Genomic DNA, 26,183 nt, shown 5'->3' with positions numbered 1-26,183 from the left:
TTAAACAGTGCATTACGATAAACAGGCTGCCAGCCTGGGGCACACCGTCCCTTGGGGCCCTAGTGGACGCTTGAAACGTGATCCCGCAGTGCAGCCCGACAGGGCTGGTGGCTAACAGCATCCTAGTGAAGTGAATATCGCTTTTTACTCAGCACTCGTAACGTGGCACCTTGAATAAGGCATCCCGTTATGGGTGCCCCAATACAAGAAAGACTCGTTAACCTGATCGAGTGCACTGAAGCCACGGCGATGGTGGGGCCGGAGCACTTGATCTGTGGCCCTGCTTGGAGCAGGAGCTCGGTCTTGAGTCTTCAGCGGGGCCTTTCCCCGTGAGGGGAGGGAGAGTCTCCGGCAGCTGACCGCAGCACAGCCCGCTTCGGCAGCCGCCTGACGCCTCGCGCCCAACACCTCCTCCGCGCGCACCGCCCCCGCGGCGGCCGCTCGCGCCCTCACTTCCTGGGGCGGGCGGGTTGAACATGGCGGCGGGCTGCAGGGGCGGGCGGCGGTTCCTTTGCGCCGCGTCCGCTCTGCTCCTTGTAGCGGTGCTGGGTTCCGCCGCCGCCGCCGTCTCCTCCTCCTCCTCCTCCTCCTCCCGGGCAGGCAGCCCGGGCGAGCTGCGGAGCCGCGTGCAAGTGCTGGGCGGCTCCAACTGGAGCCTGGTGTTGCAGGGCCAATGGATGTTGGAGTTGTGAGTAATGGCCGCTTTCCCGCCCGCCTCAGAGGCAGCTGGTGCCGGGGGAGGGGGGGGGGCTTTCCTGTGTGCGGTGTCCGGCGTCTCCCGCCTCAGCTCGGCGCCTGTCCCGGGGAGCGGGCATGGCCGGTAACGCCTGCTCCAGCGCGGGGAGAGAGGGGCCGGGCGGTGCCGGCCTTCCCACCCCGCGAAGGGAAGTGCGGGAGCTTGCAATGGCTGGCCCGGGGAGGGGGGAGCACTGGCGGAGGCGGCCGGGGGGTGACCACGCAGGGATACCTAAGGCCTATGATCCCCTCTTCCACCGAGCGTTGTCAGCCCTGAGCTTCCAGGTACATGCTCAACTTATTTGAGAGGATCTGATAAAAGTAGCTTTCCTTCAGGTTCTCGTCCTGTGCGGGTACAGAGGGCCCGAGCGCCCTAAGGTTAAACCGGGCACGTTTCAGTGAGCCTGTTAGCGGTGTTATTTGAGAGAACTACCTGCTGGGGAGTAGTGTCAGGCACTGCACCTTGCACCGCTTACCCGTTCGGGACTTTCAGTGGATTCTGTGCAAGCTAGGAAGGCTGAGTTTGGTAGGTAATATTTAGCAGGAGTGGGTCTCCAAAGTGGTGTTACATAATATGCCGGTACGCTCTCACTTGCAGCTGCCTTGCTCTAGAGTTCTTGTTCAAGAAGGTGCATCAGATTTCATTAACTTTTCAGTGCTGCTGTTGCTTTATCCTGGTGACAGCTAGAGAGGTTTGCCTATTGCCGGCTGGGGTTTTAAGTGCTTCCAACAAACTGTAGTGTTATGGCTTCACTTGTGACATGATACTGTTCTTGAAATGCGCATGACGTTTTGCTCTTGGAGTCTAACTCACCTGCTTGTATTTAGAAGGGGGAAAAGGAACTTGAGGGTTTTTTTTAAGACAACAGTTAAAAAAAAAGTAGTATAAGTAGGCTGTATGCTCACATGATATCTGTGTGCTGTGCAGCTATGAAACAGGATTTTATTGTGGCATATGTGCTGCTACTCTGTGGAAGTGCTTGAGTTTGAACAGTTTGAAACAGACTGGGTAGCCTCTGAAACAGACTAGGTTGCCCACCAACATCTGAACTTGTGTTCCCTTATAAATACTTACCCAGCTGCTTTAGGTTTTGTTTTAGTACTGAATTTGAGTTATCTTCAGTCTCTTATTAGGGGGCGGGACTATCACTTCCCCTAGGGCTTTACTGCTCAGGATCCTACTGGACACCTGGTATTAATCAGTGAATAGATGGGAACAATCCTGAAATAGCTGATTGAGAGACCCAGGAAGGCCCACTGGTGTGGCTAAGGATTTGGGTTTGACTTTAAGTCTCTTTTTTCCCCCTTTTAATTTATTGTGTTCTACAAGGTGGAGGAAGAGATGATCTTGGAGTGGGAGAAAATAAATTTATTTTTTTAATTGAAATTTTTCCACTTCTGACATCCTAGTCCTATGTGGACGCTATTGTATGAAAGTTACTGATGCATACATGAGTTGGTGAATCTTAAGGAGCAGAAAGGTTATTTATGGTGACTCAAAGTTTTTATTTCTAAGAGAAAATATTTAAATAATTAGTGGTGCATGCCCCTGAGGAAGAAAGAACAACTGACTGAAACCGGAAGTGGCTGGGATAGCGAACAGTTAAAATCCTTTGGGAGTCTTTACTCCACTTGAAACACTGCACTCTGGATTGGAGTGACAGGTAGCTGACAATAGCAATGGTGGCAAAGTTAGCTTTAGTGCTAGCGTTATACAGTACATGTTGCTTCATTGCTTAAATTAGACTTATTTTTGTTTTATGTACAGTGTTTGATGTGTGAAAGATCCTTGGTCCTCCATGCTACTTTCTGTGGTACGTTTCTAGCACTTTCTGCTTTTCTCCTAACTGAGAAGGAACCTGTCTTTATTCACGATGCTAACTCAATGCTGCCGTTCTTGAATTAGTGAGAGTTTGAGATTCCCAGTCGTGTTTAAACAGGAGTTTGAGATCTAGTATTGATTCTTACGATTCTTGCAGCTGTTTTCATGCTGATGGATTTTGACTTCTGATTTTTATCTGGTTCAGAGCTGGTGATCCTGACAGGAGTCCTGCATGTCAGTTCATTGATTCCTTCCATGCTGTGTGATAGGTCAGTTGGCAAGACTGCAGTATCATTCGTCAAAACCTCATTTGCTCAGAGAACCTCCTGTTTGTTTATAAGACCTTTGTTTTCCAAGCAGTACTTATTGTTATGGGTTTTCTTAATGCACATGTTATTATAGGATCTCTAAAAAAAAAAAAAAAATTCTGTCACCTGCTTTGGATTACTGGCTTGAAGCCTTCTGCCCTGGTAGGAACGGGTACTAGTACTTCTGTTTAATGTCAGTTTTTCTGTTTGTGAAAGTAGTGTAGGCAAATTATTGCATGCTACCACTTTTTTGTTGTTCTCAGGTGCACAAACTTAAGTCAGAAATTACTTGTGTGCGGGGTTTGTAGTGGAAATAAGATTTTTCTTCCTTCATTCCTCCTAGCTGAAGAGTGTGTACTTGGCTGACTTTTTGTAAATATTCAGTTTTTCATAGCTGGCAAAATTGCAGCCACTGGAAGCACTGCTGCATTTCATTGATAAAAATGTTCTGGATAATTTTGTGTCTCTGAAAGACATTGCAACACTTTGCTTACTGTTACTATTGCAGCATACAGATCTGTGCTGACGTGCTGTGAGTGTGATGCTGGAATTAACTGTTTTTAAAGGTTTCCCTATGGACTTATATCTACTCTGTAGCTGCAATATAATGATTTGTTAAGATGAGGAGTTTTCTTTTTTTGTCTTTATGTTTAGTATTCTGTCTGTTAAGAATATAGAAAACTAATTTCGGGTCTGTCTATTTAAAAGTGCATTTTGCATTCGTAAACATAGCTTGTTCCAAGCTTGATTGATCTTAATTTAACATCCTCTTCTTTCTGAAGTAGATTAAAACAAACAAACAACACACACACACATTGTCATTTATTGTTAAACGTTGTCCTGCTATCTAGCAGGCCAGATTATCACAAGGGTTCAGTCCTCCCACTAGCACTTTTGTCTGTAGTTTCAAGGGAGTGTGCTAAAAATGTAGCTGAATGTTTTGGTATTTGCATAGTTTAATGCTTTTAAATAGTTGGCTTGAAACACTTTGTGTAAATAAACTCCTGAAGAGTTCCATGAATTATTTAACAATTACTGTAACTTAGATTGAGAGATCAATAAGATTGGGAATTTTCTGTTACTTCTTCTTGATTTGTTAGTATCCAGGCTTTTCTTTGTCATATTCCTAAAAAAAAAAAAAGCAGGGGGGGAATGAAAAACAAGTTACCACAACTCTGCTTTGGTTCTGAAGCTTCTACAGCCCTCCTGACTGAGTTCTGAGGAAGTGACCAAATTATCTATGGACTCTTATTTAATAACCAAACACGCGGCAGATTACTGTGCTGTGCATTGGCTGAACAGAAACTGAGAAAATGTGAAACTGAAATATCCTTGGTTAGCGGATGCTTTACTATTATAGAAGGGGACAAAACCATGTAGAATGATGGAACTTAATCTGCTGAAGTTCTAGAGGATTTCACATAATCTTTCAGTGATTGGCTTTCTATTTTAAAAATAATTTCTCCATCTTTAAAAAAAATGCTTGAGATGGAAAGTTGTTGGGGTCTTTTTTTTTTTTATTGCAGATGGTACTGTTATCCTTTTCTTGTTTTTGAAACTAGAGAGCTGAGTAACTATGATATACCCTGCTTTGCTTCTCATCTTGTTCTTGGAAGTTTAAAATGTTATCTTACAGAATACAATTTGTTTGGCTTGTAGTGCATCACACCACAATGGTATACAGTTACTTTTCCCCTTTATTCAGGTATTATTGGAAAAGAGATGCATGTCAGGTTACTAAAGTAAATAACAGCAGAATGGGAATTCATAAGGTTGAGCTTGCACACTGAAACAAATTCCCCAGAACAGTGCCTCGGTGTATGTCACTTCAGCAGGCCCATCTGTGATTTAAGGCATTTAAGTGAAACTTGGCAGGAGAATGCAGGGAAGAAACCTCCTTTGCTCTTTGAGGTAGGTAGGGCTTTGACAATTTGTAAAAAAAAACTTGTTTAACTTTTGTGGAGCAACTGGTTTTGGGTTGGGAGGTCTTGCCTGTCTGTTTTGGAGGGGTTTTGGCACACTGGAGGAAACTTCCTGTCAGCTTCTGGAGCATGCATTATTATGAGATAGATCTTGGTAGATTACAGGGACTAACTTCTGTATCTTTGGCTACTACCTGCTTACTTGAAAAGTAGACTAAAACCATATAGTTGACCTTCTGAAGCTTATCTTTTGTTGAAATGACAAAGCCACCTATCCTGCCTCAAAACCTATCTGTATTTAGGAACAAGAACGAATTAAATGATAGTCTTAAGGTAACAGCCAAACACATCAAGCATGGTCTTTTTTGGGTTTTTTTAGGTATGTTTATGGAATCTGTAGTAATAAGGCAAAACTACCTAAAAGAATAAAAGTAATAATTATTTAATTCTGATACTGTTTTTACCATTCTATTAGGTACTGTTTCAACATATGCACCTCTAATCTTAATAGTACTCCCAATCTGAAATCCAGCAAATATCTTGGTTTACTGTAAGCAGTACCTTTTATAGAAGTTGTGTGTCTTGAATCAAGAAAAAGTAGACTGAAAGGGGAAACTTTCATCTTGCCTATTTTGCTGTTTTCTCTTCAGCAAATTGTCTGATGCCTGTATCTATAAGCTGTTTCTCCTTTGTTCCTAGATCCTTGCAACTTCGTGAAATTGCCATCAGAGCAAAGTGTAGAATGGTATTTGAGGTTACATCTGTTCAACACTGATAGTTACTGATAATAGTGAAAAAGCAGATAAAAGGAGTCAGTTACACTCATTTGAAAATGAGTGAATTGGTGAATTCCCTAGCCAAGCAGTTACAAGAAGAGAGATGAGTGGCTTGGAGTTGGAAACTGTGTATCAGTAAATCTTAGTAAAGTCATTCTGTGTTTACTGATCAACTCTGTAGTGCTATGACTGAATGGAATGTTTGCTTTTACTGGTTTTAGGTTTTGGTTTTTTTTTTTTTTGTATTGCAGCCATCAGTGAAGTTACTGGTATTTGAAAGCCAAAGCTTGGTCTTTTATGCTTTAGATCAGAGATAGACACACACTTTGCTTTGACTTTTTAAGAGTTTAAAATTTTGCTTTTGGATTGCTTGCTTTATGCCTTCTGGAAAAGTTTCAGGTATTGGATTGGAGTAGGAACTGGAAAACACCTGGCTACTTTGAAATAGTGATTTTAATCCACTTAAGTCAATTGTTCTTTCAATGGACCTGACCAGAAGATAGATGTTAGTTTCCTTATATATAGAGGGTAGACAATGTGTGAGGATATTTCAGTTGTAAAACTTTGTGCTATGTAGGAGGACTGGTAATGTCAGAAATGAGGTGTATGTTGAGAAATGTGTGATACCTGCTTGCAGTGACTAACTTGGCAGTGTATAATTTATAGGTATGTGCTGTTTTCAATCTGACTTTTAAATGGTGGAGATCAGTAAATTGCTTTTTAATGTGTAACAGGCTACTGAAAACTTTCCTTAATGAAGTGCCCAGGTCTTGATTTAAATTCCAGTGGACTTTGATTTTTAAATTGGAAAGACCTGAGTGCTGTATTCTTGGCGTGCTTGTAGGGCATAGGGCACAGCACAAACAACAAGTTAACAGCTAAAGGTACCCCCTTGTGCAAAGGGAGAAGCTAGAGGAGTAACAGCGCTAAATTTGGTGGTGTTGACAAGGTGCTAATTATTTCCTGATCTGTCTGTGGAGTAGAATAGAATCATAGAGTATGGCAGAAGAAATTTGGTTACATCTGCTTTTGTGAGTGACCTGGTCTTGCATCTTATGACTTGATGAAAAGTAATGGAGACTGGTTTCACAGCACACACATGGATCTACTTTCCTGCTCTGACAGATTTATTTATTTATTTACTTTTTCCTGGGGAATATAAGAATGGTAGCTGTACTGTGACTCCTGTAGAAATACAAATCAGCCACAGTTCTAAAAAGATTCATTAGAAGCCTGCATTGAAATAAAGTAAGTCCTTAAGCTTCAGTTCTTCAGGGTGCAAAAAGTTTTTTGAAACTTTTGATAAAGGTGACAGAAGTGTGAAGTATTTTACACTTCTGTATCATTGAAACAGAAAGTGTAAGGGGAGGTATTTTAAGACTGAGAGGGAAGCACAATAAGGCTTTGGTAATAGAATGTTTTTGTTATTTCCAGGAGGCACTCCTGAATTCCTTAGTGCTTCAAATGCTGCTTAACAAATGAAGACAGTAAAGCTTCAGAAAAGTGAGGATGTCGAAGTAAACAGCAGTGAAAACTCTTGGAAAAATCTGATGTCTATTGCAAGTTCATTCTTGTATATGTGGGGACAGGCTGTATCCTGGCTGGCAAAAATTGAACGTGTAATTTCAGGAATGTAAAGCAAATATTTTAAAGCTGATTGTGCTGATGTTCAGCTTGAGTGGCTGGATCTTGTAGCATCACATGTGGCTGTTGCCATCCCACATCCAATATTGGTAAAAAAACTAGGAAGCCAACAACTAAGGCTTTTTGTGAAGTTCATTGTTATGTTCTGTCACTGCCAAACTTTGATATGGGTGGATTTTAATGCTGCTTTGAGCTAAAGAAAATGTTTATAATCATATAAATGTTAGCCATGTGTATTGAATATTTCACTTAATTTCATTTAGAAGAAAGGCTTATGAATGTGAAACTTAAGCATAAATGTTGATATGGGCCAAATTTCTATTTCAAGATCAGATAGTACCTTGAACAGGCTAAAGGGTGCATTAATCTTGAAAATCTCATGGCGTGAGTTTGACACATCTAGAGAAGCTGGATTTAGAAAACATTCTGACTTCTGTCTTTAATTTTAGAGCAACATCAGCAGCAGCATGTGATGGATGTGTGCAGTTTCCTACCTACCAGTCAAGCTACTGTCATAAAATAATACTCAAGTACAGTATCTGTCAAAATATTATTAAAAGCCTTCTGTAGGCCAGCCGCACAATGGGAAACAACTCTGCATGCGAGACTTGTTTCCAGCATCTTTTTAAAAGATGCTGAGGGGCTATTTCTTGGCAGGGTAAGATTTATGGACTGTTTTCAGATACACTGATGTAAAGTGATGTTGATTCAAAAAACCACAGTATTAGCTTTCATACTTAAAATCACAAATTCCTAGTACAGTAAAATACAACACATATTTTTAAATTGTATCTTTAACTTCCAAATGACAAGCTTTCCTTTTTTAAATACTTAGGTTTCAAAACTACCATAAAGCATTCCAAGTAAATTTGATTCCACCTCTTCTGTGAGAAATTACCTGGTTTAGGTTCAGTCTTATTTACATGAAACATCCGTGGGTGGCTGGAGAGATCTCCGTCTGCAGCCACTAAGTAAGCATTCCTGATCAGAAGACAGCCAGAGAATAGGAAGTGCCACTCTTTAAGTCAGATAATAGTACTGGCAGACAAGCCGAAGGAGTAAGGGAGTTCCTTGTAGAGGTTCCCAGTTAGAGTGTAGTGGTTATGTGGTCTGTTAAGGATATCAGTCTTTGCCCATGAAGAAATCTGTTTCTATTGTTAGCAGTGGATGAGGAGCGTGGTAGCATATATGGAGTAATGTGAGAAGTAGTGTGTCTCTAGACTACTATTTTTGCTCCCTTTCATTTTAAAATATCAGAAACTTGTACATATACATTTCCACCTCTACCCCCCCAGTAAATTAGGTTAAACCATGTAAAGGTCTCTTTTCATTTGTAAAAGGGTAAGTCTGTGTATGGGCAATTGCCATGGCTTAGTTACATGCTATACCTAGCTGTTCCGTGTTACCTTAATTGCGTATATGACAGACCATTGAAAGCTGCACAAGTTTGACACAGACTTTGTAAACCAAGTTAGGGTAAAATACATAAAGATGGCAAATGGGGTTTTATCAGCATTTAAGCATTATCTGATATTATCCTTTTGTGTTAGCTGTTCTGTCTCCGTGTTGATGTTATCAATAACAACTGCAAACTTGGTTTGCTTATCCCAATTGGCAGTATTGAAAACTCGGCTTTTGAAGCATTCTTTCTTACTTTGCTGAAATTAATTCTGAGAAAAAACAGGAGAAAGACAGGCAGTATGAGCAGTAGGAATTTGATGTGCACTCTTTTTAAATCTCTAAAGAGTGCTATCAAAAAGGGCATGCTTTGATGTATTGAGTAGTGGGCTAAGGCAAATGTAATTTCTGGAAGTTCTGAGATGTGGGAAATCAATACAAAATGTTACATTGAAGGATACCGCTTCAGAGGACAGCCTGGCTTCAATAATTCAGATAGCTGCAGTGGAAATGGATTTATTTCATATGTAAATAGAATAAATCATGGGTGGTAAGGGGTTTGGACAGGAATTTCTCAAATCTGTGGAGATTTGTGTTTGTTTTAATAATGTGAGGAGGAATGTAGGGGTTGATACAAAGCTACTTGATCATCTTATTCAGTACACTTGATTAAGAAAAACTGTAGGTTTTTTCCTTTGTGATTGATGTGTTTGTATTTTCTCTGTATAGTAAATACACTTGAATGTCTGTAAGTGTAAGGATATTAAAATATTTAACCTGTCTTCCCTCTTTAGCTATGCTCCTTGGTGTCCAGCTTGTCAACAGATTGAATTGACATGGGAGAGTTTTGCAAAGGAAAGTGAACGTCTAGATATCACTGTGGGAAAGGTGGATGTCACTCAAGAACCAGGTATAGTATGAAATAGACTGTTTTAATAAAAGGAATTATTCAATATAAGTACCACTTAGTATCTGGGAGTGTGCTTTATTTTACTGGAGTACCTGGGATACCAGCCAAGTCAGATAAGAGGTTTCTAAATAAAAATGATGTTATCCACATTTTGTTTGTCCATATAGTTCATATCTGTGAGCCTGAGTTTATAAACTCCGTTTGAAGGATTAAAGAATTGGGGGAGTGATCTGGCTTAATACTGTATTAAAAAGGGCTTATTCTCTATTTTAATCTACTTCGCTGAAAGCTGTTGCCTGTCTCATTCCTCTCTGCTCCAAACTGTCTGCAGAAGAATCCAGTTCTGTAGCCTCCAGTTACCGAGAGTTTCAGGGTGTGGTAACATTACCGCAGTGTGAGCCTGCTTTAATAAGTTCTTAACTGCTTCCATGATGGTGCTGTTTTCTTGTCTTGTTTAATTGTAGTGGTGCTTTAAAATGTAGATGTTATTGTTGTTTTCTGTTGGTGATGCACATATGCAAATGTGTTTACAAAAAGGGTTTCCTAACTATCCACAGAAGCATGAACACAATCTTATTTATTCCTTTAGTGACTCCCTTCAAAGTTTTGGATCTGTGTTTGTGTAAGCAAGTACCAATATTGTTTAAACCTCTGCATCTCTTGGGAATGCTTCATGCTTGTTTTGGCTTCAAAGGGATAAAAGATTTTATCAGCAATATCAAAAGACTGACAGAGTTAGGAAGATGTTACTAAAATAAAAAGGCTAAGCTTTACTGATTGTCCATTTTATTATTTGAAAACATGCTGAAGAAGTTAGCTTTATCAAGTTAACAACAGGGAAATGACTTAAACTCTGGTCTCAGAGCAATTTAAGTTCACAAGAAAATGCCAGCTTGTTCTAGACCTGTTGTAGGCTAATGTTTTGTTAAAAGTTTAGAAGTATACAAAAACTCTGATGCCAAAAAGCTGTTGATGTGGGGCCCTCCTTTAGTGCATATATTAATCATTAACAGTTTATTAAACAGATGAGTATGAATATTAAAAATTTTTGCATAGATATAAACTTAAAGTCAGCTTCTGCACATAAACAAAGTAGTGGTTACTCTGGAGTTAAGGCTGCGAATGGGGATCCGTTATAATCCTATCTTGTTATTTTCTCCCAATTAGGGATTTTTTTGCCTATGCAGTGTTCAAAAAAAAGGATTTCAGTCTTCATTGTGGCATTTGGATGTGACTGTAACTTAAAAATGCACTTTCAGAAGGCTGTAAAAATGAAATACTCGAGATCTTGAATTATTCTTCCTGGTAAAGAACTTGAACGGAAGTATTGGGACCTGAAGGGGACAGGTACTTGATACTTTCTTTTGGTCTAAATTTTTCTGACTGCTGAGTGATGGCAGATTCTTAAGACCTTAGATGTGACTTTTAGCCAGAGATTCCTTAAATATTTGAATTTCTAATGTTGCTGAGAGTCTTGACCTCTGAGGATGCTTGACTTCTGCATGTCAAAGCACTGACCCAAAATGATGAATTTGTACTAGAGCATGCATAATATATCTACAATATCCAGTTCAGCACAAAGCATGAAAACCATAGCCACTTCTGAAACTAATGAATACTCAAACTGGAAAACAAAGGCTTATTACAGATTTAACCTTTGGTGCTGATGTAATGTTGAATGTATATGAGCTCCTTTGGAAGCTCTCCAAAGTTATTGAGGTATTTTTACTATAGGCTTATGCTTCAGCCTTTCTTGGTGTGCTTAAGTGCTCTAGCTCCTGTTTTTGCTTGCTAAATGGTACCTTAATTAGCTTTAGTTATATAACCCCTTCATCAAATTGAAAGTAGTCAAAATGCATTAAATTAGGGGAAAACCACTAGATGAGTGCAGAGTTGCGTAAAATTGCACTCCAAAACCTTCAGGAGAAGGTAGCCATTCATGGTGCTTAATTACAGCAGATGCCCAAAGAATAAATGCACCGGAGCCTTAATGGATTTACAGCATATTTCAGTCACTTGATGTGCTAGTCTTAAAGTGTTTATTCTTTCCTTATCTTTTCTGTCGAAACATTCAGTATTTCAAGAGCAAGTAATAGAGGCACTTCTGGATCTCAAAGTTCTGTATATTTGTGGTGCCTTCTTAAGGTCCCAATCACAACATTTACCTGTGATTTAAAACGAGACTTCTTGGGTCTTCTGTAATCTTTGAGTACTTGTTTGATGAAAGCAGCTTTATTTTTAGATGGCATCTATATTCTCTGTATTTTGGGGAGGGGGGGCAGGGTGCAAATACTGAAGGTTTTTTTTCCTGTTCTTGATTATATGTTGACTTTATAATGGATATATGTCAGGTTTTTATTTGCAAACAAAAACAGATGCTTAACTGTATTTCAAGTTAAAACTACTAGCCAGTTCAAGTTTGTATGAAACACGCACCAAAACAATTTACTGTCTGTTCTTAGCTTTTTGTAGCTGGCTCATGCCTGGTTTTACTGATCTAAGGAGGTGCCTTAGGTAAGCAATAAACCTCCAGCTAAAGTTTTGGGGATGCTTAGATGCATTTTGGCAACAGATTTTATATTTTATAATTTATAGATTTCATTGTTCATTCTGAGACTGTTGGTACTTGCTCTAGGATAGGCTACTGGTAAGAGAGATTTAAGCTAGCTATTTTGTTTTCTGGGTGCGTGACTAGCATTTGTAAGAACTTCAGACAGTCTTTCAGTGTTCCCATAATTTTTGCTGCTCTTAAGCTTATTGTGTTCTTTATGGCTCTCCACCTAGTTTTTCTTGTGCAGCTGTGCTTCTGCTTGATTAATTCTACTGTTACACTTGTGGCTTTGTTTAATTCACATCTCCCTGTGCTGGCACAGCTTTTAGCTGTTTTATGAAGTTTTCCACCACCCTGTTTCTCATAGCAATAAAGGCAAAAAGCTGAAAAGTTGAAAAGAAGATGACTTCCTTTTTGGAACTTTAAAGATGCTTGCACCTGGTTTGATTTAAGCATCTTAAAAAAAAAAAAAACCAAAAAAAACCCCAAACAAAAAACCCAAACCCAAACAATAAAAAAACCCACAACCCTTTTTTGCCTATTCTGTAGGGGAATTCACGCTAGAAAAAGCATTACTACTGAAACTTTTAAAAATACCTGGCTTAGTTCAGTCTGGCACATCTCTGTCTCCAATGGCAGAAACTCTTGCTATAATACTTTTCCATGGCTAGCTTCCTGATGCAGAAAGCTGTTTACTTCATTGAAAGCTGAATGAAGACTTAGTTCCCCAAAAGATTATCACAAACTTTATAAAAGCAAAAGTCAAATAACTGATTTGTACTCTTTACGTAGGTACTTTATGTGAATGGCAATTGCTAGCTAGAGGAATGTAGCCCTTACTAATGGAATTAGACTGCATATCTAGGGGTTGATAATCTCTGAAGTCTGCTGTATTTTTTTTGCCAAAATAGACTGCATTAGTAGCACATTTTTCATTTCTGCAGTCTTTAAGTTGGATGTGTTGAGTAGTAAATAATATTACTAAGTGCTAAGGTGAGTTCTCCCTCTCACTTGCAGGTTTTCTGACTCTCAGGAGGTGGTAGTGTCAAGTAGCCCTGACTTTTCTCAGATTTGGGAGCAGGGAGAGAGTGATATCTTCACCTGACAACTTAGCTGAGTCATACAGACAACCTGCTTATGAGATGTTCAGGAGCTTTATGCTTCTTGGCTGACTCTTGCAGTGAAGGCATACACTGGGAGATCTTCATTGGTGTACCTAACACAGCAGTGAAGCTGGAAGCACTTGCATCTATTATTCTGTAGCAGTACTTAGTGCAAGGCCAGAGAAATTCAAACATCTCTCTCCTACAAGCTGCTTTTTGATGATTTGGATAATTTCTCTGTCCTATGAGTTGCATTATGTTGTCACTGTCTAGGGTGATACTTGTCAAAAGATTATTATGTATTTGCCAGTCAGTGGGGATCAATTCCAGTCAGCCTCTTGAAGGCCTACTTTAGGCTTTCTTTGTCCTTTCTGCTGTCTTCTGTCTGATGATCAAAATGCTGACATGACTCACCCTTCTGGATGGTGTAAAAAATGATTCTCATGGCTTAAATTTGCAATATTTTACAGAACAGAATACTGAGACATCCCAAGCTTTATTATAAATGTGTTGGCATACCACTTGTATTTACCTAGAGAGGAATAATGTATGGGAAGGAAGGAAAAGAACCTAGAAACATTCAAAACATTGTCTTGCTACAGTCATGTTTGAGAGAGATTGAGCCTTCCTACAGAATATAAGAACAGATTCGTTGTGCAGTATATGTGTATTATTTGGAGGAAGCAAACAAGCAAATACAAAGATAAATTTATTTAATGACTCAAAGTACTTGACATCTGAAATGTGCAGCTCTAAATCATTTAAAATCAGCTAGAGGCTGAAAATCGGGGGGGCCAGAGTTTGTAAGCCTTCGTTGTCACTGCTATCGTTAGTGGCCCAACTTTCTAGATGAAACAAAGGTCATCTGGATGAGACTACGCACAGACACAAGCACACAGCATCCTGGAATATAGATGCATTTGTGTGGCTCTTTCTCTTGGTTGGAGGTGCACGCTGCTGGTCTGGTCAAAAACTTCAGCTGTGTGCAAATATTGATTAGTGAAATACGTGTAGAAAAATTACTTGTAGTAAACATTCTTCAAGGTATGCATTTTTTCCTAATTTGTCAACAGTATTTAGTCTCTGTTACTGTTTGTAGCATTTCTGAACACAAACTGTAAACCTGTATTTACAAAACAGTAGTAAAAGCTATGCAGTCTGCTGCTTTCTAGTCTACAAATACAGATCTGTAGGTATTTATAGATAAGTCAGAATGCTGAGAAATTTCAGTTTTACTTAACCGTTTGATGTGGTTTTTTTCTTCCCTTTCTAGGCTTGAGTGGTCGTTTCTTTGTCACAACACTTCCTACAATTTACCAGTAAGTGTGTCATACTAGAAACAGTTGTCTGTTTCAGTATATATTCTTTTTTCCTGTCCTGTTTGAACAGTGGCATGGAAGATGTACCGAACAACTGCCGTATTTCACTTTTGTCAATCCCTAAAACATTTTTCAGGAGCTCAGTGCACTAAATGAACATGAAGTATGTGTTTTTAACTTATGGTGGAAGGTTCTCCTATAAACAGTTTTGTACCTAGATAAGTGATGCTTTTTTCAGTCTGGAAACAATATTTAATAGCAGTTGTAAAAACTGGTGCAAGTTTGCAGTATTGCCTTCTAGAAACCTGACTGTATGTGAGCAGACACACTTGACTGTATAGAAGTGTCACTACACTTTCTCACTTGAATAATGGACTGCATAGGTTGCATGTAAAACAGTACAGAAATTTTCCACTGTTTGTTGTACTGCTTCTGTTTACTGCTTAGAATTCTTCATCTATTGACTTAGTACCAATATGTAGCTGTTGACTCCTACTTGCCTCTTGTTTTAAACTGTAACTCTGAAACGCAGGGGAAAAAGAAGGAATACTGACTTTTGATTTCAGTTCAGGTTATTGTTGGAGCTTTGATTGTATGATAAAGTCCTCACCTGAGGCTTTTCTTTAGTTTAAGTGACTTTACTAAGTTCCCCTGTTATCAATACTGTTAAAAATGGATCAGAAGAGGTGTTTGCTGTATATCTTCTCCCATAAGAAGCTGTCATCCTTTAAATATTGAAACCTTTATTAAGTCATGGTATTGTGAGTCGTGCATATATACACATACACACACACATATATATGCACACTTTTAATTCTGAGTTGTGTCTAAAAAATGGTTTGGTGGTTATCCTCATGTGCTTTGTATTTGCTGTAATGTGAGTGAATATTTAAGAAAAATAGCGGTTTTAATAAATGGCAAAAGCTCATGCATTTTAAAAACTGAGACCTTCCATCATGGATTACAGTTTCAAAACATACTGAAAATGCTTAGGCGTTCAACTTTCTGAGCAAGTCAAATCTATAATGTATATGGGTTTTTGTTTGGTTTGGGGTTTTTTTTTACCATAGATACAGTTTAAGGGATATCTGTGTTATTGTATATTTCTGTTTTTTAGTGCAAATGATGGAGTATTTCGCAGATACCGAGGCTCACGGACATTGGAAGATCTTCAAGGTTATGTTTTAGAGAGAAAATGGGAAGCTGTGGAGCCTGTAGCAGGATGGAAGTCTCCATCTTCTATAGTGTAATACTTTGTTTTTATTAACAAGAAACATGTTTTATAGCTCATTATTCATTAAGGGTGCTATGTTGACAGCTTCAAGACAAAAGGCCTTTATTCCCTAGACATGTAGGCTTTGCAGAAGCAATCTGTATTGACAGCCTGCTTTCCAGTTTCTCACCTTTAAAAGCAGTTTATTTTCTGCATCCGCTTTTGTTTGTGCCTGCTAAGGCTTGTTTATATAATCTTTGAAAATATATAAAGAAAAAAAGTACAGCCACTGAGCATTATGTAAGTGTCATTTTCAATATCTGCTAAGTACTGGAACCAAATGCATGTTTGTGTAGATTATTACTTCATGACTTCTGGCTACTTGGGGCAGGCAGCCTTTGGCTTTAAGGATTTCTTGTTTATTTGTTAGAAGGAAGTCTTCTGTCCTCTCTTGGAATAGGAAACAGTGTAGTGCTTACACAGTATATTAGAATTGGTTTTCAGAGCATTGAATTTTCTTTGAAATAGCGTAGAATGCTTGCGTGATATAAAGGATGAACCAAAGATGTGAATGGCCTGCATTTGATTCTGGCTAAAGCTATTATGTGTAAATTCATGTCAAACATCCAGTGAGTGTCCTTATTTTTCATCTGACAATGAGGAAGAGCTGTAGGATATTTAGTAATCGGGAGCTACAGGGCTGCATGCTGCTGTGAGTTGGGGAGAAGGTGGTTACGGCTGCACAGGGTTAAGCTGTGGAATTGCTATTTCTTGATTATGCTCAAATGTCATCTTTCAAATCACTGTTTCAATGCTTTGCATTGAGCTGGCTTGAATTAATGTAATTTTGTTTGCAGTAGCCTCCTTCTGACAATTACTAGGGCCTGAATGGCTTTGAAAGTCTATAGAATCTTTTCCTGGTTTCTGTGCGGTTTGTTGTGTATCTCAACTCCTGTCTGTCTTGTAACCTGTTCCTTCCATTTCTTTGTTTTTTAGGATGCATGGCATGGCAGGGCTATTTCACCTCTCTGGATGGATCAGGGTAAGTAACTATGTGGTAGTGTTTTCCATACCCCCTTTTTATGCTTAGAATAATCTGTTTAGAAGTCAAAACCTAACTGAATATTTTTATTAACCTTTTATCAGAGTTAAATTTTCCTTATATTTACTGTACATTGGGTGTATAGTATCTTTGCACTATAAATTTTGTGGTACTAATAGACTATGCCAAAAATGGCAGTTTGATTGTAAAGATTATCATCAATACTGAAAATACTTATTATTCTTGTTATCTTGGTATAGTTAAAATGTTCTACTGAAGTGTGCTAACAGGATAAATTAGTTTTTTGAGAGCTGCAGCAAAAATGGTTGTAAACATCAGGAATACATTTAGTATCTACCAGGTTCTCTCACTTAATACTATTACTAAAGATTATATCGAGGTTCATTTTCAGCATTGTGAATCACGCTCTTCTGTAGTTTGTTTGCATCTAGGGTATTGTACAGGAGAAGAGAGGGTAATGGTTTTATTTTTTAGTAAGAATTTCTGCATCTGGATTTCAAACTGTCAATGCCATTCACACAGGAACACAACAAATTTGGACGAGTAATTATCAGAAGTAAAGGAGAAATGCTTAGCATACACTGAAGTATGTTTTTAACTTAAAAATATCTCAAGACCCTTTCATTTGGGAGCTAACCCTTTCATTTGGGAGCTATCGAAGTTTTTCCTGTAGCCTGCAAATACTGAGAATTTTCAGACCTTTCCAATTTTGGTCAGGAAACGTACTCTTTCTTAAAATCATCAAGTGTAACCGAGATTGAGAGGCTGTCTTTGATTGTAGCAAAAGGTCTTAATATTGTAACATGTGCTACAAAAAATAAATGTAGTAGAGAGTTTGAACAGAGTTGGTATTGTTTCCAGCAAGCATCTAACTAACCCAGAATCAAACAGAACTTTCAGTTGTTAGGTTTCTTCTGCAAACTGTCTGATTCTTTCTTTCACTGAATAGTATTAACTTTTTATAGCCTTCTGACGTTTCAATTCCATAGTTGCTGTGTAATGATGTTGTCTCTGTCTAGTTTCCTTCCTGAAAGATTAAATGCTCTGGGAAGAAACCTTCTCTAATTTGCTTTCTGCTTTGATGAATATTTCAGCTACACATTTCATCACTCTTCCTGCTGTGCTGTCCTTGTATATGCTATAATACATGTTGGAAGCTGTTCTAACATTAAAAAAAAAAAAAAAGACCCTGGAATTTCGATATTTAAACTTTTGTAAATGTTGATTGTGGTTTGTTTTCCAATGGATATACTCTTAGAAGAGATCTAATGTCATAATTTACTTCCTACCAGACAATCTGACTCGATGTGATGCTTGGTTCAGTCAATTGAATTTGTAGGTTTGAATAACAGACTTCAGTTTCAAAGAAATCTTAATATTGTATTTGGATTATTCTCTTTAAATGTATAAGTGAAATCGCTTTTTCAGTGTCTGCTTAGAATGGGTGGCTTCTTTTAAGAGCTGAAGAGCTTGAGTAAGAACTACATGGCTTAATTTTAGTTAATGAATTCCCAAATTTAAGTATGTATTTTGATCTTGTGCAGTTTTTAAGTGTCTACCACTCTGCTTCCCAGATATAATTATGGGGATAAAGCTCTGCATGAAGTTCAATTTTTTTCACTTGGTGGTGTACTTGAGAGGTGGTTGTAAAAGGACACTTGCTTTTAACCTGACTTGGTTCTTTTTTGCTTCTGAAATGTTTAAGTTACCTTTTTTAAATAATCAGCTTTGTAGACTTCTATGGGTGCTGTGGCTATCGTTATTGGGCATGTTTACTGTATTGTCTCCTTCCTACAACAGAGGCCACAAGAACAAATGTATAAGTTCATGCCATGGGTTCATCTAGCCCAATAGTCTGTCTCTGACAGTTGCCACCTTCTTACAGAATATAATGATCAAGAATGTTGTGATACTTTCCACTATGCTCTGAGGCTTCTTCATACGTTTATCCGCAGTAAGATTACGTATGGCATCTCTAATGCTGAGTACCTTAGGAAGAAGGAATTGTGCATCCTTTGCTTAAAAAGCCTTTTAATGTGAACAACTCGGTAAAGAACAACAAGGTTTAATGGTGTCAAAAGAATTACAGTATGACATTTAAGGATGACTAGGGCTTGAGGGGGAAGACTTTAGTATAAATACTGTTAAATGAAAGGTCTTAATTGGATATCAATTTATGTAATGGCGACAGCAGTATCATAAGTGGTGTTAGGTATGAAGCTATTAAGTATCTTCTTCTCATTTCCAGCAAATTCATAGCTACCTCACTGGTACTCTTGGAATTCATGTTTGGATTTCTTATGCAATCTTCATCTTAGCTACCTTATTGATTGGCCTGTTCCTGGGTTTGGTAAGAAAGCATATTACTTTATTTTTCTCAGGTACCTAGAACTTTTGCTTTGCATTAACTTGTGAAAAAAAGAATAAACTTCACTGATAAGATGTACTGAAGTACCTTATTTTAATGACATATCTCTTCTCCGTGGTATCCAGTGCTAAGACGCACGGGGATGGTTCAAAGCTGTGCCAAGGAGGTTTAGACTGGACATTAGGAAGCATCTCTTTACTGAGAGAGTGGTCAAACACTAGAACAGGCTTCCTAGAGAGGTGGTCGATGCCCCAAGCCTGTCAGTGTTTAGGAGGCGTTTGGACAATGCCTGTAATAACATGCTTTGACTTGGTCAGCCCTGAATTGGTCAGGCAGTTGGACTAGATGATCGTTGTAGGTCCCTACCAACCAAAATAGTTTATTCTCTTCTATTAAAATTCTTAAATATTCAGTACTGCAGATCCACTCTCCAGTGTTGTTACCTACTTCTGGTAAAGGTTAAGACTGGTTCACTCAAAAAAGTTAACCTTTTTATGAAATTCATGCTTCAATTTAGATTTGTTTAGTCCATCCACTAAACAAGTGATTTTTATATTGGCCTTTTGTATCCAGACTTTTGTACTTAAGGACTGAATGAATGCGTGTGGTCAGAATTGTGTAAAGACTCCCAACTTTCTAAAAACACAGGCTTTGTGGAGAGATTTTTATTAGCTGGAATAGGATTGTATTTGTGGGAGTTAGCAATGTAAGTATGCTGCTGCACTGTTATTCAAAATGAAAGGATGAAATATTTTTTTAAAGGCTTTGAAGATTTGGGGGTTTAATTGATTTACTCTATTCCAGCGCATAGCTTTGTGGTTACAGCTTGGTTTTAATAAAATCTGACTTAAATTCTTTCTCCCCTGTGATCTTTTGGTTTGAGTTCTCATTAGTAATTGAAGAATCTGACCTCTCTTGTTACTAACTAGAACTGGTGTGTTGATATATCAATTTCCAAAACATCAGGAAGGTTATTAAAACAAACCTGTTAGCTATATATGTGAATGTTAAGGACTATATCCTGAGCCCTGTGTTGTTTCATCAGTGGAAACAGTTCAAAGTTGCTTTACCTGTGGAGTTGGGATTATTTCCTCTCAGAATATTTGAATGATGTGGCTCTGTGACCTCTCAAATATCAGTATTAATTGAGAAACTGAGCTGGAAAAGGAAATATAGATGGGAATAGAAGTTCTTTCAGACTAGTTGCTTGGTCTACAAGCATGTTCTGCAACTGCAAAGACAGTTTAAAACAGTTATGCTGATAACTGGTTTAACTACCTGCTAAGTCACTATTCCATGTAGGAAGTGTAAAGGTTGTTTCTGGCACTTGGATCTCTGCCCTTCAGCCCAAATATTAGTGTTAGTGAAATGAAGAAAAATGGTGTAAGTATGTTTCTCAGTAGTATGGGGAAGTGATTTCAAAGCAGTGTGTGTATTTAGGCAAAACCACTTTTTTATACCTAATTGAATTGGTATATATGAGCAAATGTCTTTCATTATACAATTTAAACAGCTGCATTTTTCTAGATGGTAGATTTTCATCCCCAAATGAGTGCAAATCAAGTTAGTGTAACTAGGAACAAATGAATATGATAATTTAAAAAAAAACTTCCCTTCTTCCTCCTTCACTTAAAAAAACCAAACATGGAAAAGCTGAAAAACCGTAAGGTTAATCTTTCAGCTTTTTCTAAAAAGCTTTTCAATGATTGAAATGTATTTCTTTTAACATGGTATCATCTCTTTCTGCTGCGTTATTCTTAGCACATGACAATAAGACATAAATATCTTCTTGCAGTTTGATTGTATGTGTTCTACACTAGGCTGCTTTGAATAACAACAACAAAAAAACCTAAAAGACAAAATCAAGCACAAATGGTGGAAGTACACATCGTGGATTGGGGAGTCAGGGGTAGGAATTGAATAACATCCCAAAATACAGAAAATTTTGACCAAGAAGGTTTCATAAGTTTTAAATAAATAAAAAAATCTTCAACTGTGTTCTGGGCCTCTCTTAAGATGTAAACCATTTCAAAACTGAGTAAATTTAGGGAAGTAGGAGGCAGAAAATTTGGAGTAGAAAGCAGAGAATGTTGGCTGGTATACACTGAGAATGCAGTTTTTTCCTGTCTTTTTATTTAGCTCTTATCTCTGAGCAAGAAAATATAATTTTCTAACTTTTATGGTATGTCTATCTAAAAAGGATGAGTAGGAAAATACTTAATAGTGCAGGGGCTGCTGGGATGATTTGCTAATAAATGCTTTTTTTTCCTTTACACAGATACTGGTTTTGATTTCAGACTGCCTTTGCCCATCCAAGTCAACATACAGAGCTGAAACATCTGGTAAGAACTCTTAAGTGGGTGGGATACTGTAGGTTTAAATGTGAACTTGTAGGAGGGAGGGCAATACACTGTCAAGAACTTAGATGTGAGCCAATAATCCAGGTATTAATTTTAGTCACACTGACAAAGATTGGTATGTTGGGCTCTAAAATCCTGATGTCAAAGCATCCACCTGAATGATAGCAAAGCAGACCAAAAAAAACCCACTGCAAACCAACAGTAATTTGTTCTAGCTTCCACAGCTGTGAAGAGGCTAAATGCATTCAAAATGAGGAAGTCTTGAAGAAAGATACTGGAGTTTGTGTATTTTGTGCAGGTGCATATTCACTAGAATTGTTGCTTAAATATAGAAAGGAATTTGCTTTGGCAGGACACTTCCACATCCTAATATGCACTCTGTATATTTCATTAGGAGATGCAACATTCTGAACCTGTAAAATTCTCTACATAATTTGTGGTTGGGGAAAGGAGGAGATAGAGGGAATCAATCCCTCCCTAGAGACTGCAGCTGTGGAGATGGGGGAAGGTGTTGCATCCCCTTCAAATAAAAGAAGAAAACATACGTCTTCCTGATCCTTAGTGAAAGGGCTTCTGAATAGTATTCTGCTCCCTACAAACATGCGAGGCAAAAACTTGCACACGAAATAAAGTCTCTTGTCAGCACCATATGCGTGTTAAGCTCCAGAACACCTTTTGGTATGTTTGTGCTATTAAGTGGAGTCAAAACTTGACGGTAATTAAAAACTTATTTTTTAATTGCATACATTTGTGTGTATTGGTTTGCTGTTGAAGATGAAGGTGCATTTGTGACACTGGCCAGCAAGACTTTAGCCAAATCTGGAATTCGTAAGTGTGCAAAATTACCATCTTCAAAATCTTAGATGTTCATCACTATCGAAAGAAAAATGCACCTATGCGTACTTGTGCAGTATGCTATCCAACTGGCTGGTTGACTCAACAGCAGCTGTTACCTGACAGAGCTTGCCGGTATCTTATCACTTTCCCACTGATTTGTTTGATAATTATACCTCTTCAAGGAGTCAGGTAAAATTGATCTGTCTTTAGTTTGTAACTTGGTGGAACAAAATGGAAGCTATCTATGCCTGATACACAAGAAAACCAAATGAAAATGGAGGAGAAATACTACTGAAGATTTATTTGAAATACTTGAAAAATAAGGAAAATACAGTCCTGTACAAGTTTTCAATAATAACGTTTATGAATATTTCAGAATACATACACAGTGATGTAACTTGAAAAGCCATCGTTCTGAGATTCAGTCTAACTTCAGTATTTGAAACTCCTCTTTTGTTTAGAAGAAGCAATTACAAAGGATAATGTGGAGAATGCAGCATTAGAAGAACCGGAGGAGGCTGCAGAGCTTTCCGCAGATGATGCGGAAGAGACTACAGATGTAAAAGATCTCTCAGATGGAGAAGATGCAGCAAATTCAAGTGCTGATGACTCAGAGGAGGATTTAGCACTTGGAAAAGAATCAGGGGAAGAAGAAATGGAAGACTTAAGTGAACAACCTTTAGCTGATCCAGAGACTGAAAGCTCAGTAAGACAGCGTAAAAGTCAGGTGGCTGATAATGGACTATAGTTTTTTCGGTGGTGTATTTTGTACACTTGGACCAAAGAAGTATCAGACCCTGGGTCTGAAGCTGAAGCTTACACTTGATTTGTCATTTGTGTTTACGCAAAACCTCTGCTCTGTCAGCAGGCTTCTTTTTTTTTAAACTAATACTTGCTTACTTTGTTTTATAAGCACATATGCTGTGTGTTGCATAAAGTTGCATAACTTTAGCCATGACAATCAAAATAAGTGTATTTTATCTCTTTGAAGTCTTCTAAGAGGAAAAGGGTGTAACAGTCTCAGTTCACCAGCTGTAAAATGGTAATCTATGCTTGTGTTCCTTTAAGTATTGACCTAAGCAAGATCAGGAGTTTTAATTCTTTACAGTAGCTCGGCAGGACTGTGACTTTTCTGTCTGAATGTTTATTGTTTCCAAATGCCACAGAAGCACCAGCGAAGTGATACAGTAGTGAAAGAAGGCACCTTACTAGTCTTCTATTAAAAATGTTGTGTACGATGTGTTTATTTTTATCACTTTCAACTGAAGCACCTTTCTCTTTCATTTTTATTAATGTTTGTTTTGAAAGTTTATTATACAGTACGCACCCAGATTTTTCAGTTTTTGGTAATTCAGAGGCATGTTGCACAGCTCAAGCTTGTCAGCTGAGTTTTTTGACCCAAGGAGTTTGAGTAATTGAAAACCTCAGGCCGAGAAAGAGTGGCAGCTAAATGTTTAAAATATGTTTGAACTTTTAAAAGGTTTAAAGGAAATTATTTTGGTCAGGGGGGATTTTTGCCACAGCATGACTCTATTTCCCCCCCCCCCCGCCCGCCCCCGCCAAGAGATTGTAGCAAGAAGTATTCAGTTTGCAGTCAGTAAGTTGTGTATTTCTTGCCAATACAAGCTTGTCATATGCAGTGCAGTTCTGCCATTTCCAACTCGGAATACTTTTGGCAGAACTCAAACTTCTTTAGTAATATTAACTGAAGAGGCACTTAAGGTTTTACCTTTGATCGCGTTTCTACTTTTTTTCACTGGAATCGGCATGTTAGGAAAAGAGAGGGGCACGAGTGGGTAGTGGGGAGAAGCTTTTGGTTTTGCTACTTTTATCAAGATAAACATGTGTCTATTGAACTGTGTAAAGTGAAAATGGCTTGCCAGCTAGACAGCATTAGGTATGATTAGAAGACTTAAGTCATTAGAGATATCAGTATTTCCCTCCTTTGACTTGGTTAATATATAAGGCTTTTTTTGGTAAGGAATCCCTACAGTGAGATCCTGTATGTTCCTACTTTGTTAATGTGTGATCATGTGCATAAGATGTCTTAATCTTGATTTTTTTTTATGTATATATATATATTTTGCATAAACCTTGCTAACATGCATGAATTTCATCTTGTTCTTCAAGAATAAAGAGTAATCAGAGATGAAATCATCTCTCATTAGAAGAGAAGTTGCAAGTGCAAAATGCTGGTTTCCTTTGAGACTGAGATTAATAGGGCCAATTTGTGTTGAAAGTTGTTTTGGTTTGGGTGGTTTTGGTTTTTTGTTTTTTTTTTTTTTTTTTAATAAATGCTCATAAAGAGCATATTTACTATGAAAGCTTAACTTTTCCTGTCTGTGTCTTGTTGCATATTGTGTCTTGGAACTATATGGTAGAAACTTTGCGTTTGTCTGTTACAGCTGTGTAAAGAACAAAATTACACTGCATATATTGAACATGAATTTTCTTAAGGAATGTTCTCAGTCTGGAGCTTGAATTTCATATAGTGGACACATGTAAATATGCTTTCACATTTGTGAAAACATATAGTTGATAATATATATACATTGTACTATAATGAGAAAAGTTTGTCTTGTGTTATTTGGGTGTTGTCCCATGTAACTGAGCAATTATAGAAGCTTACAGACAGCAGAACTCAGTTGAGGTACATAGCAGCTTTTTTTTTTTCCTGAAAAAAACCCAAAACCAAACCAAAAACCAACCCCAAACTCAAGCTAAGCTTTTATTTGCAAAAATTAAGAAAACTTTGTGGCCACTGTAGTCTGGAGGGAAGAACTGTGTACCTAAAAGCTCAGAGTACAGATTTGTTGTTTCCACCATGTGTTTGCTTTTTTTCATTATCTGTGCATCAGGAGCTCATAAAAGTCTAAAAGAAAAACAAGACTTTAACCATATTTCATGAGACAAGCAGGAGTCAGTGTGTGTATATTCAGTTACATGAACTTGCATAAGACAGGAATAGACATATCCCCTCAGTCACAGATCCAAAACTACCAGACGCTGAAAAATATGTGGGACTGTATCCAGCACAGATTGAGGGCAATGATGGCTTTGATTGTGTACCAAAGGGGATATTTTATACCGCATAGGGTCTTGTGATACTCAGTGTGTAGGAGGGGGCATGTCAATATTAAATTTTGATTCAATTTCTCTTTACTTTTGTAATATCATGGAGCCAGTCATCTAATTTCCTCTTCAGCTGTTTAAAGAGGTTTTAGCTTTAAAACATGCAGAATATCTTTATACCTCACAATAGCTTTGTTGTATGCTGTTGGGAATATGAAGTATTAAAAAGTCAAGTGTACCTCTTTTCAGTGCTCAAGATATGAGGTATTTGGGCTTTTTGAATGTTCAGACAAACAAGGTGTTCTCACAAGAGTTGCATTTCATTACAGTGTCTTTGAATTTAAAAAAAAAACCAAACAAAAACCACAAATGATACTTTGTCCTGTAAGATACATGGTTTATGAGATGCTGTGAGAAAGATCAGAAGCTCCTTTGTGTGGTGATTCTCTGAAGTATCTGCTTACATTTCCTCTGTTTTTCCATGTCACTGTTAAGTTTGGATTATTTAAAATGAAGATATTAAGTATTTTCCATTATAAAAGACCTATCTGTAAGATCACTCACTGATGAGCAGGGATTAAGTAAGCAGGCAGCAAGTGACAGCAGTTCATCTCTTTATAGATCTGTCTTGTAAGTCTGGAAATGAGCTGTACTAGGCTTCTAAGTTTTTTTTGAACATAATATGTATGTCACTGCTCCTGTGTTTTCATTAATAAAGTAGGGAATATTAATGCTAACTTGGGTTTGACTGTATTTGACATGCATTGGAGTATCACGAAGAT

At 38.0% G+C, this 26,183-nt stretch overlaps 1 protein-coding gene across 2 annotated transcripts; it reads left to right on the top strand.

Annotated features, from left to right (window-relative positions):
• The first annotated feature begins 465 nt into the window (after positions 1–465).
• TMX4 (thioredoxin related transmembrane protein 4) lies at positions 466–26,138 on the top strand. Of its 2 annotated transcripts, XM_052784063.1 has the most exons (8): positions 466–688; positions 9,400–9,515; positions 14,443–14,488; positions 15,606–15,734; positions 16,698–16,743; positions 19,013–19,114; positions 21,411–21,474; positions 22,791–26,138. In XM_052784063.1, the coding sequence occupies exons 1-8, from the start codon at positions 477–479 to the stop codon at positions 23,075–23,077; spliced, it is 1,002 nt and encodes a 333-aa protein (XP_052640023.1). In that variant the 5' UTR covers positions 466–476; the 3' UTR covers positions 23,078–26,138. The 2 variants fall into 2 exon arrangements, with proteins under 2 accessions (XP_052640023.1, XP_052640024.1); XM_052784064.1 differs by lacking the exon at positions 19,013–19,114.
• The last annotated feature ends 45 nt before the right edge of the window (positions 26,139–26,183 follow it).

This window comes from Harpia harpyja, chromosome 4, assembly GCF_026419915.1.
Source record: "Harpia harpyja isolate bHarHar1 chromosome 4, bHarHar1 primary haplotype, whole genome shotgun sequence".
Classification (NCBI taxonomy): Eukaryota; Metazoa; Chordata; class Aves; order Accipitriformes; family Accipitridae; genus Harpia; species Harpia harpyja.
The sequence above is the reverse complement of the archived record's forward strand: the minus strand, read 5'-3'. Positions and strand labels throughout refer to the sequence as shown.

Bases quoted from the DNA above. Each gene is read 5' to 3' on its own strand.
- TMX4 (XM_052784063.1), top strand. From the start codon at position 477: ATGGCGGCGGGCTGCAGGGGCGGGCGGCGGTTCCTTTGCGCCGCGTCC. The intron at 15,735-16,697 runs GTAATACTTTGT...TTTGTTTTTTAG, and splicing joins AAGTCTCCATCTTCTATAGT to GATGCATGGCATGGCAGGGC. The intron at 21,475-22,790 runs GTAAGAACTCTT...TCTTTTGTTTAG, and splicing joins ATACAGAGCTGAAACATCTG to AAGAAGCAATTACAAAGGAT.